The following is a 15,929-nucleotide window of genomic DNA, read 5'->3' as shown; positions in this document are numbered from 1 at the left end:
GGATTCGAGGTGTGGCCTCACAAGTGCAGGGGAACAATCACTTCCCTGGCTCACTTTCTGATATAAGCCAGGATGTGTTGGCCAGAGTTTTCCAAGTTCCTCTTCATGTTTTCCTGTCACTTAACTCTTAAGCTCCCTCAATGGGGTATTATGTTGCTTCTTAAGGTCACAGAAAGCTCCTTTAGAACTTAGCATAATGTGCTGTGTTCTGCTTTGCTGTCGAAGGTGCTGCTGTTAGTTCAGCACGAGGGTAAGTGCCAGAACATCTTGATCAGATGTTTTCCATATGTTCCTTCTCATGGACAGTGATTAGTGCACCCATAATCTAAATTTATCCTGAAATTCTAGGAATGCATTTGATCTGCCTGGCTTCTCAAAACTGTACTTGGCACGAGAGACTTGATATATCCAGAAAAGAACATTTTCAAGTCTTTTCCTCTGTGAGCGTAGCGAAGATTTCAAGGCAGAGAGCTGAGAAGTTAACATGTGTCCTGTCAAAAAGCCACAGGTTTGAAAAGGGTTAGTTGAGTCTTTGCTGATGGTTGCTGCTACTGTTGGTTTGTTGTTTTTGTTCGTTCATTTGTTTGTTTACAGATGGTTTTCTGTTTTCTTCCTCATTGCATTTCAAAGAAAACAAGAAAAGTTATGAAGGTGGAAGGGTGCATATCTTACATTTTGCAAGAACTTGTCTTGGTTGTGAGAACTTCAAGCCCTAATCTTGAAAAATAGGCTTAAAATGATTGCTGCCATTGTGGCTGACTGCTGTGCATTGACAACTCTAAAAAACCCCATACTTCTTCAAGAAGGAGTAATAAATGAGGTTTTGGGTTGTTCTTTTTTTTCTTGTATGTACTTCCTGATTGCCTAAGCACCCTTTTTTTTCCAATCAGATTTGAATATCCCACTTGCCCTTGGTCATTGTGCTTGTAGTAAGCGTGGTTAAAGCTCTTCCCAAATCTTCGCTCATGAAGCCAAGCCGTCAGTCATATCAGAGTGCAAGTTAATAGTCCCCTACAGTGGCTGATGATGTACCTGGGTACTGCTCTTGTTTAAGCTTTTTGGAATTTGGGCCAATTGAGTGTGAAAGCCTTGAGTCGTTCCTTATTGTAGCTTAAAACAAGAAAAGCACCTGCAAATGCTTTCCCAAGAAACCTATTTTACTTTCCTTGAAAAACTGATGATAAGGCAAATGTAATGCTTACAATTGTTTATGGGATAGAGAGCAGAGCAGTTAGGAAGGCATATTGAAGAGGCTATGAACAAGTAAAGCAAGAATGAAAATATTACAATGACATACCCAGGTAGGTCACATCTTCTTGTGAAACAGTGGGGTGAGGTGTTTTGCATAAAGAGCTTCTGCCCTCTGTAGTCATCTCCCTAAGAGTACTTTTGCCTTGCAAGGTTGCTGTCTAATACATACAAGGAAAATTACAAGCAGACAGGCAAAGCCTCTACGCATAGTCTGTGCAGCTGAGAGGCAGCAGCTGGTTTTTGCTGTTGGTTATCTTTCTATCTTGGTTGAACACTGTGCAAAGACTCCATTGGCAAGAACCTTCTGTGTATCACAGTACAGCCGTATGCTCTTTTTAAGATCCTGCATGTCGTGTTCTATTCTTTGACAGAATCAAGCCCTTCATGCAGTCTTCTCACATTTATGGCCATATCTAGTAATCTGATGCTTTTCTTGATCAAGAAAAAAATCTTTCAAACAAAATGCCAGTAAATTCTAGTGCTTTCAGATTGCTGGTGAGCTGGTGGGTCCAGGTTTTGTAGATCAGCCTGGTGCTAGCAAATATTTATTCTTCAGCTGAGCAGCCACATGTCGGGCCCTTGATATCTGGACAGTAACTGTTTCTGGAGGTGCAGGTTTGGAAAGAACACTTACTGCTGTGTTCATCAGTCCATAGTCTCTGAACATTGTGTAGCTATGAGATCTTCCACTGTTGCTTGTTTTCAGTATGCCACGTTCCAAATTGACAGGAAGAACAAAATACTGTATTTCTGTGGGCAAGCAGAAGTTGAAAAGATTACTGTTTAATATTGAAAGTAATTGTTTGAAATACTATCAATTTATGTATTTCAGTCTAATTGCAATTGTTTCTTCAGTCCTCAGCAGTCACAAGCTCGAAGTATTCAAAAAGCCTTAAAAATGAGGCCTACTCTATATTTTATACTCTTACATGAGAGCTATAGGGTTTATGCATATAAGTGCAGTTTTAAAAAATATTTTTGGTCAAAATATTCTTATGGGATCCATACATGGGTGCACTGAGATTTATCCTATAATCTCTCCAAACCGACCAGTATAGAAGAAGATTTAAATTGCAGGCGGAGGGTTGGCAAGCGGAGGGTAATGAGGATAACCAGCTTTCTTGTGCATAGATTTTTCATGTAGTACTCTTTCATTATAAATCGTCAGCTGTTTTTCCTCATTAGAGCATATTGGTCATTTATGCTTGTATCTTGGAAAATACTGAACACAAGATCAAAGGTTGTGTGGCAGAGCACCTTTTTTCTTGGATGGATTCCTTGCATCAGCTAATGGAAAGATACATTTACTGACCTCCCTAATAGAGGTGACTAATAAGAATATGTTTTTGCAGAATCGCTCCTAATCTATTAAGAAAATGCATCATGTTCTGCTAATTTGAAAATATTACATTTTAATACATATGTAAATGTTGAAATTCTCCTTCCCTTAAATAGCATAATAATTTCCAATTACTTTAATGGAACGAGGGGTTCACAGAAGCTGTTTGGCACTTAAGCACCTATTCCACAGATGCCACGTTTAAAAGCTATCTATACCACGGATGAAACTGGGTGCGTTGAATACACATGCTAAACAGGATAAGATCAAGATCTACAGGTTCTGTAATGGCAGGCCTGAACATAGATCAGTCTGATGTTTGTGGGTTGTGGTTTGAGTGGTTTTGTGTGCGTGTTTTCTTTCTTTTTTTTGTGATGATCTGTTTGATCAACACTGTTTGTGACAAAAGAAATTTTGTGTTTGTCAGACAGGAGAGACTGTAAAGAATTACCTTACTGCAGTGTATGAAACTGCATATATGCAAGGACTCTATTTTCTTTAGCAGCATAAGAAGAAATAATCAAAGTACACATTTGTATATAAATAAAACATGCCATTTAAGTAGTGTAATGCTAACCAAATTTGGACAGACTGGTGGAAAATAGAGGTTAAAATCATCACGAAATTGTTGATTCTGATGAGAAATTCTAAACATCTGCCCTAATCCCAAAAAGCCTGCTCTCAAGAAAGATGAAGGGCGCTTTAGAGTCCAGTTTCTGTGCTCCAGGAGCATAGCATTGCTGACATGCAAAGCATGTGAAATGCAATGATAGGAAGATTTGCATGAGAGAAATTTTTTGAAGCCCTCTGAACTGCTAATGTAGATGTACCTTTGAAAATTTAAACACGTGGTAGCTGGGATTAACTGATATGACTCTAGAAATAATTTTCCTTTGAATTCTGTTGCCTACTAGACCATTCCTGGTATCTGCCACAGCTCAAATTCCCATAGGAAGACATGGAAATTTCAGAATCGTGTTCATGGTTCAGAAGTTGATAAACTGATGTTTCTCAGAAGTTTACTGAGTTTGCCTATGCTTAATCAGAATTTTCATTCTTGCTGGACAGATGTGCACTAAATTCTTCAGAATAAGTTGTGGGCTTACTGTGCATCAGGTATCCTATCGAAGTTGCCCATATACATGCTTTATTTCTTAAATCAAAAACAGCATACCTTTTTTGTTTGTAAGATAAGCTGCTTCATGTTTACCATAGGCAAAACGGTGTACTGCATTTATTCCATTTTACCTTGCAGCTTTTTTTATGGATGTACCTGTACACTTAGTATGAGGTGATTGTACTACAGTTTTGGTTCTTGTGGCTACAGGCTGATTAGGTTGTTTCTGACCTGCTTACTTCAGGAGTTTAAATTAATTCCTGCTGGTTTGCTTGTGAGGGGGTTGTTTTTGTGCAGGACGGGGCAAAGGTATTAGGTTGCTACACACTGCTCCCTTAAACCAAATGAGTCATTTTGTGTGAGTCTAGTTCAGCTGACAAACGCATTACTGACAACTTAAGCTTTTTATCTATAGCACTTTTTTACCATCTTGCCCTTCTGTTGTCTCAGAGATAATGCAATGTATGATTGTCTAAAATACCAGTCTCTCTTTGACCCTCACAAATTAAATCCTATTAAAATCATAGCTGTATTTTGTATCTAAGCTAAACATTATGAAAATCACCTGTTCATTTCCATTTAAATAAGGGTTTTGAAGCCCCTGATCCACCTTACAAGGAATATGTTGCATTTCTGGAATAAGCTGTGTTTCATCACAGCCCTGCTGGACACCTGACATTAGCCCTTTTTTCAGTTCCCTTGCGTGGGCTGCAGCTGAATGTCAGCAGGGACTCCCTCAGCCAGCCAGGCCCTTGCTCCTGCAGTGACTTTAGCAGAATCTATTTCCCAGAAATGCTGCCAAAACATTAACTCTTTGTGAATGGCAGAGAATGATTTCCCATAGTGACCAAATCCTATTCTAGCATTTGGCATGTTATCTGTCTTGAGCTTTATGTGCTTCATCCTCTTACAAATGTTGGAAATTCTTTTGTTATGAAGAAGATGAAGGAGATCATCATAATGCAGAAGTTTGTGATTGTACATGTGGATTTGATGGCAAGGAAAGCACCTTTAAGTTCTGTTATTTTCTGGTCATGCACATTTGTGGGTAGACCTTAATTGAATTGTCCTTCTGAAAGAAAATATATAATAACTATTGTACCTTTTCCAGAATAGTAGCACATATAGTCATGATGATCTAACGGCAAAAGTGAGGCAGTATTTATAGGTACTACAAGTACATCTATTTCAGACCGGGAACAGCTTTTGTAGCTGAAAGCGTCTCTCTTTCCCAGCTGTAAAAAATAGTTGCCTGAATTTGAAATTAGCTCTAAACTGATAATCTTGAGAAACACCGAGTTTGGTCAATTAAAAAGTTAAATCTGTCCTTAATTTTTCTTTAGCCCTGGGGTGGATCCTGAAAAAACAAATGCAGAAATATGTTATATGTAGTAAAAAAAATGCAAACCTGTTGTCGTGGTTTAACTTCATCTGGCAGCTAAGCACCACACAGCTGTTGACTCTACCCCCGAATGGGAAGGGTAAAAGTGAGAAAACCCATGGGTTGAGATAAAGACAGTTTAACAGGTAAAGCAGAAGCCATGTGTGCAAGCAAAGCAAACCAAGGAATTCATTCACCACTTCCCATTGGCAGGCAGGTGTTCGCCTGTCCCCAGGAAAGCAGGGCTCCATCTCATGCATAATGGTTATTAAGAAGACAGGCACCATGACTCCAAACATCCCCCCTCCTTCCTTCTTCTTTCCCCAGCTATAATATGTTTGAGCCATATGGTCTGGGCTATCCCTGTAGTCATTTGGGGTCAGCTGCCCTGGCTGTGTCCCCTCCCAACCTCTTGTGCACCCCCAGCTTACTCACTGGTGGGGTGATGTGAGAGGCAAAGGCCTTGACACTGTGTAAGCACTGCTCAGCAGTAACTAAAACATCCCTGGGTTATCGGTGCTGTTTCCGTCACAAATCCAAAACATAGCCCTGTATGAGATACTATGAAGAAAATTAACTCTATCCCAGCCAAAATAGCACACCTGTCCTGTGTTGTTTCAAGCACTGTTTTCTACACAAAGAAGAGCTTGATCACTGATTAGATCTGTAAAAAAAACCTGCCAAATACACTTGCATCATAAAGCTGTAGTTCAGTACAGGATGTACTGGCATTGTGGGTCGACAGTAGAAGTAATCAGGAAAATTTCAGTAGCTAAGTTTGTCAATAATATTTTAATAAAAAACTTTTATCGAATCTGCTGATTTCAGCAAAACATATGTTAGAAAAAAAACTTGTCTGTGAGGAGTGGAATTTCTGATTAGAAATTAGAGAAGGCTGAGGTGAGATCAGCCCCTGAGCAAGAAATAGACTTGGTCAGGGATGCTCACTAGAGTGTGGAAGATGCTAGGGAGTCTCGGCTAATTCAGATAAAGACCTTGAGCCGAGATCCATCCTTCCTTTGTGACACTTGGATGTGAGAGGGGTAGAACCTTTCTCAGTCCTTTCTGTAAGACTATTTTGTTAGAAATCCACCCAAGAACAGCTTGTTGTCTACTGAATAGAGCCTCATTTGGGGTGTGTGAAGATGATGAGTAAGAGCTTGAACCTTTATCTCTCAGGTTGAAGCTTTTCCAACACACCAGTACTTATTCTAGTAGCACCTCTCTTTCTCCCCATTCTTTCCATCATCCCATGTTCTCTTGCTCATGAATATGAGAGTCTTTGGTGTTCTCCCAGTGTAAGAAGAGGAATTTTTTAAGTCCTTGAGTTTTGCAGACTCTAACAATGCTTCCCATCTCATTGTAACACATTTCTGTGACATGGTGTCGTATAATTGCATGTTATGTTTTCCCTTTTTTTCTGAGAAAAAGTAGGTTCTTCTGTTCCTTTTTCCTGACTGTTGACAGGCATCTCTTGAACATAATGATATTTTTCTTAGAATTTAAATTCAGGAGATAAAAGAGAACTTCACAACAGAAGTGTTCAGTGCCTATGTGCCTCGCCTGTGTTGCAGAACCCACAGTTCTAATTTATATATATAAGCACTTGCGTATGACTTTTTGAATAAAATATGGGATGAGTTATGTATCTGATTATAGTAGTTACAAAGACAGTATCTGCAGTGTGAATAGCCTAAATCAGGCAGCAAAACCAAATTGACTGGAAACTTAAATGCTGTAGCTTGGTAGGTCAAGCTCTGTCTTGCACAGATGAGTGTGGAAATTCTTTCTTTAAAAAGCATGTCATTTGATCCTTTCTTTCAAAATTATGCTAGTAGCAATGGCTGCCTCCTTTTGATCTAAAATGTAGGGTTAGAATACAGGTCTTGGATGTAGAATATAAATTAAATTCCTTTTTCTGTCTGAGTACATTAAAATGCACATTCCCTTCTTCCTTTGGAATGGTAACATTATAAGCATTTAAGGTATTTGAAAGTACTGCTACTCAGGTCTTTCTGTTCCTGTGTGTTCTACCAATTAGAATAAGAAGCTGTGCTCTCTTTAGTATTTTGTGTCAGGCCTACTGAAGCTTTAAATATTTTATGCAAAATGGAAAAGCTTCAACAGCGAGAGATGAGAAGAACTGCCTGCAGCAAGGTTCCCAAGATCACCTGTATGGCAACAGGTACGTTGCATTATCCTGGACTGCAACAACAGGACTGCTTTGTAAACCAAACATAAGGCACTTCTGTATCATTGGCTGTCATCATACTGTAGGTTGAAAACTAATGTAACCAATCTGCCAAAGTGTGGGAAATGTGAATTTGGATTCTGTTAGGCAGAGGCAAAGATTGATGGTCTGTCTGCTACTTACAGATGTACATTTTGTGCTGCTGGATGAAAGGCAAACTCTGTCCCTGCATAGAGCCCAGTGAACAGACTTTGAGTTTGAGACACCTAGTAAGAAGTTATGTTTGCAACTTGCCCCTTTAGGATTTATGTTTGAGGTGGGCCTGAAGGGGCTTAGCTCTGTCAAGAGGAAAGTACATTGAGCATAACCAGCAAGAGACTTACTAGACAGCTGTGCTCACAAAAATATCTTTGTGTTTTGCAGGTATGGGTCTAATTTGTAGTGAGGCTTAAAGACCAATTTTCATTACTTGACAAAAACGGGAAGCTTCAAGGTCTGAAATAAAAGCCCTAAGCTTTAAGCAAAGGACAGGTTCCACATAATTGCTTTGACTTTAATTATGTTAATAAGCTATGTAAGAAAAGCAGGAGTGGCACTTAGTCAGCAGAGTGTGATGTAACAGTTCAGTGGTATTAAAGGTATTTTTACTTGTTTGTTTCTAGATCAGACAATTTCAACAGTATTTTTCAAGTTTGATTGAGGTGTCAGGTGCTAGAAATAGGACTAATCATCAGTGGTTAGTATCACATGAACTTAGAAAATATTTTGTCTTTCTGGGATAGTCACTGATTTAAAAGTAAAGTCTAGGAAATGGGTGAGAAGCTAGTAAGACTCACCAGCTCCTTCATGGGGAAAATCATGTTTTCTTTCAAATGGTGTAGAAGACAAGCTGTTAACTGAAAAAGGGGTTTATTATGCCAATTAATACAGGACATTGTTCCATTATTCTGAAAACCATAAAAATTTTGGAAAGCAGACAGAAGAACCCATTTTGCATGTTGGAAACAGTTGGGTGTCAAAAGCATAGAATAATTTTCTGTGGCGTGTTTTCAAGTTACCTGGCACATAATGATGTTAATTTTCAGCTGAGCAGTTCGGAGAACAGTGATACTAATTCATAAGCTCAGTGCTAACCGTTCCTTTCACTTCACCTCTTCATTTTTCCTGGGAAACTGAATTCAAAGCAGTTACTGACCATTTATGTCAAGTGTTCCAAATTCTCTTGTCTTTGCTTAACAGATTGATGCACACCGATAAATGCTGTTTGTCACTTTTTTTTTCACATCATGTTTCTGAAACATGTAATGTGTTTCACATCATGTTTCTGAATCATAGAGTAGATTTTGGTTCTTTGACCCAGAAGTTGCATGGAGGCTTTTCCAGCTTTGGGGGAGATAATTTCTGTGGGTCTGAAACACGGTTTTTGCCTATGTAACCTGAAGTGAGATTTCACAGCAGATCAAATCGTAAAAATCACAGGGTTGGAAGGGACCTCAAAAGATCATCTAGTCTAAAAAAAAAAAAAAAAAGAAGGAATTTGGTTGTGACGATTTAGTCAATGGATGTTTATAAATGACCCAAGTTTTATTCTGAGACAACACTGAGTAGAGGAAGTAATTTGATTTAGTAGATGATGTGGTTGTTCAGAAGCAGCTCTTTTTCTCGCCTAGGAGAAAGGAAATGCTGAAGTGGCAGTGTGTGGAGAGGCAGGTGGAAGCATGTGGGAATTTGTTTGTTAGCTGGAGGAACAACATACAGCTGGGCTGTGGATAAGTAGGGCTTCTCAAATACAAATGGAATTAACTCGTGTGGAATTATAAATGTATATCTAGTGAGGTTATTGTTTAACAAAATTTAAGGATATTCTCTACTGCCATTGAGTCCTACTGTCTTTATTGGTATTGTATAGGTACAGTTGAGGCAAACCTTTTCCTGAGCGCAGTAGGGTTTCTCTTACAACTTGATCAGCATACATCAATTGAACAGATTGCCTACCTGCATGCTGTTTGTGGTAGTGCCTTGATTTTTAGGCTTGGAGGTGGTCTGACATTCTTGCTTTTACTGCAGTTGGAAGAAATGACAATAAATGAAAGCTTAAATCTGTAATTAAAAAAAGTGATTTATAAAAACGTCTTCAAAATCCATATTGAGATATTTCTTTTCATCTCTTATGCTGAGCAGTCACCAATATACAAACACAATGTGCCTTTTAGAAGAGAGTAACTAATTATCCCCTCACCTACCTGTGCTATGTTATCACAGATTTTATAACCTGAAGTGTAGTTTTAGATTATCAGAATTAGTAACTGCCAAATATTGTTTTATTGAAATAGAATAAAGGTTAATTACAGCATCCCAAATCAACTGTGAAGTAATGCATTTAAGCTGATTTAAATTTATGCTGATAGTATTAAGGACGGTTTCATTTTCTTCTCCACCAGCTCCTTGAGCACTCCTTCACACCGCTGCTTTGCACCAGGATCAGCATTGATCTAGTTGCATCATCTACTGAATCAGAAATCTGGCTGGAAAGTCATTTTGTTTGATTTTGATGGGGCTGAATTTCAGCCACGTGAAGTTTTGATCCAGTTGTCAATGTTATCCACCTAAGGAAGGACACAGAATTGGACTTTTCCTTTTAGTGTCAGTGTGGTCTTACCTGAACTGATTATGGAATAACATCTTTAGTTTTGAAAACCTCTTCTTAGGCCAGAACACAAAAGAAGGTGAAGTACAAAGTCTAAAGCATGATCTTTATAAAGAAAACAGGATTGGACTGCTTTTATGTACCATTCTATATGACCACAGTAATCTTTAACGTTTCTAAAAGAGGTTAAAGATAAATAACTGTATTACAAATGCTGTCTTAGAATCATAGGATAGTTAGGGTTAGAAAGGACCTTAAGATCATCTAGTTCCAACCCCCCTGCATGGGCAGGGACACCTCACACTGAACCATATCACCATGTCTTCTGTCTATTGTCTTTTCATAGAATCACAGCATAGATGAGGTTGTAAGAGACCTCTGGAGATGAGCTGGTTCAACCTCCCTGCTCACACAGGGCCACCTAGAACCAGTTGCCCAGGACCATTTCCAGGCAGCTTATAATATTTCCAAGGAATTTAACATAAGAAGTGTCGTGAATATATTCTTGAAGTAATACTTAAACCCAGATCTTTTAACATCTTATCTTTTCATAAATATTTGAGTGAAATATGAAGTACTTGTATTTATGTCAAACATTAATTTGGCAACATCTTTACATTATAGACCTTAACAGTGTGTTTCCTGTGTCAAGCTTGATAATAGGTTATAACTAATACTAACTAGTCCTAGTGAATACTGGAAGTAGCTTTATTGCAGACACTGATTTTTATAATACAAAGGTAGACCCCAGGAATCAGTCCATGTTACTTGTTCACATTTAGACTAAATTGTAAGCACATCTTAAGGGAGTAGAGATGTATCAGTCTGTGTATCTTATTCCTGGTCATCAGGTCTTTGTTTAGTGTGTTAGTCTGCTATTGTCTTAATACTTTTGACTTGTCAAGAACAAAACAAATGTTTATCTAAATAAGAAGTGAGGACTTTTTTCTAGGCAAACTGTGCTTTCCCTGTATTATCCCATTATGTTAACCTACAGTATTCACAGTCACTGGGAACTGAAGTTTCTGTCGTGTGACCCAGTCCCACCTCAGTTCTGGTTTCAGAAACAAAAAAAGGTTGGACTGTTGGTGTGGCAGTTTCCTCTTGGTTGGTAGCTCAGGAGGACTGATGTGGCTCATACTGTTCTCTTATTTTTTTTCAGTGGAAAGAATCCTCTGATTTTATTTATTTGTTCTTTTAGCATATGCAGATGACTATTCAGGCTCTCCAAGATGAGCTGAGGATCCAGAGGGACCTGAACCAGCTGTTCCAGCAGGACAGCAGCACTAGAACCAGTGAGCCCTTTGTGGCAGAGCTGACAGAGGAAAACTTCCAACGACTTCATGCAGAGCACGAACGCCAGGCCAAGGAACTCTTCCTGCTACGTAAAACCTTAGAAGAGATGGAACTGCGTATTGAGACACAGAAACAGACCTTAAATGCACGTGATGAGTCCATCAAAAAGCTGCTGGAGATGCTGCAGAGTAAAGGTCTGTCAGCAAAAGCCACTGAGGAAGATCATGAACGAACAAGACGGTTGGCTGAGGCAGAGATGCACGTGCACCACTTGGAGAGCCTTCTCGAACAGAAGGAAAAAGAAAACAACATGCTGAGAGAGGTAGGTGACCAAGCTCTGGGTTCATCTCCAATCTTAAGCTCTTCTCTGTCTCTTCTCCGTTTCACAACTGTAAGGAAAAAGTCTCCTGTCCTCTCCGTAAGCTGTATTTTCACATTGCAAAATTGACAGAATTTGTCCCTGTTGTTTTAAAACTTCTTCAAGGCTTCCTTGTGTGTGTGCTTTCTGGGGTTTTGTGATTTAGGACCCACTTTGCCTGTAGTCTTTGTATGAGGTTTTGGAGGTGGATTGTCACACAGACTGTAAAATTCATTGTTTCATTCTGTTGTAGATTGACAGAAAGTAGCTACCTGTATTGAGGTGAAAACTGAGAGAAATCCTTGCAGGAGTAATGGATGATTGCTCTATGGTTTCCATGGAAACAGTCATCTTGCTGTGAAGGGTATTTGATAAAACTGTTAGCTGCCCTGGATGCACAGCCAAAAGAAAGATTACTTAAAGGGACACTGCTGCACACATAGTAACCCCTTCCCCCCATCCCTCTGAAAACAGAGAAGAAAACCCATTGTTATATCTGTATTGCACCTTAGAGGAGTGACAGGCATTCTTCACTACTGATCATCCTAAAATAATGGTTTCTTGTGTAGCCAGCGTCAATTTCTTGATATTGTTAAATGTATTTTACTCTTATCAACTTGCCTCCTAAAGTGTTCTAATATTAACTTCTAAAAAGCTAGTAATTCAGCATGTATTGTGTACGTACGCAGGTATGTATAAGCGTGTATTCACTAATCGTAAAATTTTCTGTAAAGATTATTATACATCTGTAGATTGAAGGCATGAATTGATAGCTATGCATGTATGTATAATATGTGTGTGTGTGAATCTAATGGCCTGTTTTGGGCATTGTAAGTCTACTTCATGGTTCAACATTTTTAGAAAGCCTGACAGGAATTAAGCCACCTCCCTCAGAAGGCAGGGAAGCGAGGTCAGGCACAGAGTTTTTTGAGATGAGTATTTGCAACACATCAATCACAGAATCATAGACTGGTTTGGGTTGGAAGGTACCTTAAAGATCATCCGTTTTCAACCCCCTGCTATGGGCAAGGACACCTTCCACTAGACCAGGTTGCTCCAAGCCCCGTCCAGCCTGGCCTTGAGCACTGCCAGGGATGGGACATCCACAACTTCTCTGGGCAACCTGGTCTAGTGCCTCACCACTCTCATAATGAAGAACTTCCTAATATCTAATCTAAATCAACTCTCTTTCAGTTTAAAGCTATTCCCACTACAGGCCCTTGTAACAAGTCCATCTCCAGCTTTCTTGTACCCTTCTTTAAGTACTGGAACAAAATACATACTTCTTAATACCCCTTATTCATATGTTTTACATGCCCTGACCCATTGTACTTGTGCTCTTGCAAGCATTTATATAAGAAAAGCTAGGGCCCATTACATTTCTGAGCCAGATTTAGGCCAGATTTCTTTTTTTTAGAGCAGTAATCTCTTGAGTGTCTGGAGTGAAGATAATATGGTTCCAGAGTTTCTACACTAGTTTTTCCTTTATTTAGCAACCAATGATAATTCTGTTCCAATTCTTGTATCTATTTCAGGAAGTGCCCCAAATGGCTTCCATTTGTTTCTGCTTTAAGTCCAGCAACATAAATGAAAAGCTGGCAGCAGCTGTGTAATTTTTTAGGAATGCTCTTACATTTGTTTCTGCTACTGATGAGTAGATGTTGAGAGATAAGAATTCTTGTTTCATTCACACATATCTGGAAATCATCAGTCATTTAAATCCTAGTCTTTGTGGTGTAAAATTCCCTGGAGAAGGTAGAGATGACTTACTGAGTTTAAAAAATCAAGTGCTGTTTATCTAACACTTTAATTAATCCTCGATGCTGACCCAGCTCTAATGCATTGAGAAGGGTAAGCTGCGTATGCTGTAATTTGTAGCTTAAGCTATCGATACAGTGTGGGATCCAGCCTTAAAGCTGAGCACCCTAGTAGTCTCGAAAACTTGGTGCCATGTGCAGAGATATCAAATTATCTCCTTATGGAATTGGGTCACATCAGGAAGGGTTTGGTTAGTACCCTTGTGCTGTCCTTGAGCTCTGAGCTAGACTGAGTTAACTAAAGTCAGGCTTGTCTGCATGAAGCTCAGGTCTCATGCTTGAGGGTCCAGGAGACTGGAGAAAATCAGGGGATATTTCTGGACTGTGGCTTACTGCATCTAACATCATGAGCACCAAGTTGCTCTGCTCTGCAGGGTCTGGCTCAGAGTAGCTATCCCTGTTCCACACTTGGAAGTTGTCTCTGTGCAGAACCTCTTATGTGTGTCTGCGTCACCCTCCTCAAGCTAATCTTCTGTGTTTATCTGTATTTCCATAGTGTTAGGTTATTTTAGCCTTTTGCTGCACCAGATATGAACTGTGGAATTTTTTGAGCTGCCTTGAACTCAATCTTGATGATTCTATATCTAGCATTCTCAGTATCTAGAAAGGCATGCTAAACTCTTCTTTAAATACTCGTTTTAAAGGAAGCATTAGTATCTCAAAGGGATTTTCATGTGCTTGGGAGGTCAGCATTTATACTTCATGTTCTAACACATTAGAAAAACTGAGAAAAACTTTAATAGTGTTTTGACCATCTTTGTTAAAGCAAGTTCTGAGATGTCAGAATCTGCTAGTGCTGTTTCTGACTTTATGCGTGTGCTAGACTTCTGGTAAAATTATTTCCTGGGGATAATAATAAAGATTTGCATCTTGAAGCAAAAAGATATCCATCTGTTTTTTGAACTCTGAAGCCTGCACGTAATTCAAAGCATGATGTTGAGACTCAAGGTCATCAGATGATTTCTCAGACAGACAGTACAGGTGTAGTGGCCAGCAATCTGACCTTGAAAATTAAATGTAAATTCACTGATTTCTGCACGTATCACTTTTACTGTGATTGTACTAAAGATTGCACTAATTTCCTAAGGAAAAGAAAATCTTAGAGAGCCCGCACTTGTGGTTCTACTAAGATCATAACCAAGGAATAGCTGTATTGGTTCAGGTCAATGATCCTTTTAGTCCAGCATTCTCTTTCATCTAATGGCCATATGCAGACACCCAGGAAGGGGTAAGAACAAGTCAAGCACAATACATCTCTGTAGTGCTCTCCCGTCTCCCCAACTCTTTACAGATGAGAGTTTTCTTGAACTTTTTGTGGTTTGTCAGTTTAGTATCCTCCATGGATCTGCCATCTGAGTACACAGTCAGTGTCTTCTTGAGCCATGTAAGCTTTTGCAGCTGCAGCATCATTTGGTAAGCGGCTTTACAGGCCTACTCTGTTGCAGAAAAAATACTGTCTCATTTATTTTAAATTTGAACCTGTCTCCCAGTAGCTTCCTTCACAGCCTGTTGTTCTGGCACTGGATGACACAGGGAATGATGGATGGTTGCCAGCAAGACCGTGTGCCACTCACAATTTTAGATTTGTCATATCTCTTCCAAGTTTTCTCTTTTTCCAGACTGAAATGTCCAATGCTACTCAAATTTCTTTGTATAGAAGATAGTGCATATCTTTGATCATCTCCCAGAGCACTGTCTCAGTCTCCCATATCCAGGTTATGAAATGGATTCTCCTGCAGTTAGTAAGAGATATCTTCATAAGCAATTTGACGCTCTTGGGCTTTTCCAAAATGTCCTGAATTCTGGGGAACTCAAGCAATCTTTCCTTACAAGCCCATAGCAAAGATCGTGTATCCAATATAAGATGTATTTGCTAACTCACTGATAGAGAGGACAGTCTCTCATTAACACAAAATAATGAGAAATTAGATGTTTCATTGAACATCTGAACACAGACATGAATCTGGATGCCCTGGCTTCAGCAGATGATAATGTGACTGCATCACATTCCTCTACCCTAGAAAACAAGCTTCAGCTTCCTAGCTTATAAAAAGATGGTTGCTATTTTGAATACCTCCTCTTAAATCTTAGTGAAAATGATTCATGGTATTGTTGATATTCTAAACTTAACTTTCAGAAACAAAATTACTCTCATACCAGCAAGAAATGCTTGATGAAATTCAGCAACTGGACTACAGCTTCCAGAATAGCTTCCAAGTTACATTAACTGCCACCTTGTTGTTCCAGACTCACCTGTTGCAAGATTATCACTGGTGGCAGTGACAGCACATAGGTCTCAAGATATTGAAGCTTGCTGTGCTCTTTTTTACAACCTCCCTGCTCCCCCCCTTCATTTTAATGCACTGAATAGAGATAACATTTTTCTCAGCTAAACAGAGTAATAGACCAAAAGTCAGTGCAAGTTATGGCATGATATGGTGTGGATTGTATCCACATCTGGTGTTCTAGACACATGGAGTACTATGGGCAAAGTATGATTGGTAAGGACAGTCCAACATTATTACACCAACT

General features: G+C 39.2%; 1 protein-coding gene across 3 annotated transcripts in view; it reads left to right on the top strand.

Annotated features, from left to right (window-relative positions):
* The window catches only part of ERC1 (ELKS/RAB6-interacting/CAST family member 1), a 295,399-nt gene that overhangs the window by 50,715 nt on the left and 228,755 nt on the right, over window positions 1-15,929 (top strand). For all 3 annotated transcript variants that reach the window (XM_061444782.1, XM_061444783.1, XM_061444784.1), the window contains exon 3: window positions 11,128-11,544. In XM_061444782.1, the coding sequence (XP_061300766.1) occupies window positions 11,128-11,544 (417 nt within the window). The remainder of the gene's footprint in view (window positions 1-11,127; window positions 11,545-15,929) is intronic.

This window comes from Pezoporus flaviventris, unplaced genomic scaffold, assembly GCF_033815535.1.
Source record: "Pezoporus flaviventris isolate CSIRO_AGI_PZ_B2104156 unplaced genomic scaffold, CSIRO_AGI_Pfla_v1 ptg000002l, whole genome shotgun sequence".
Classification (NCBI taxonomy): Eukaryota; Metazoa; Chordata; class Aves; order Psittaciformes; family Psittacidae; genus Pezoporus; species Pezoporus flaviventris.
This window is presented reverse-complemented; position numbering and strand designations above follow the sequence as displayed.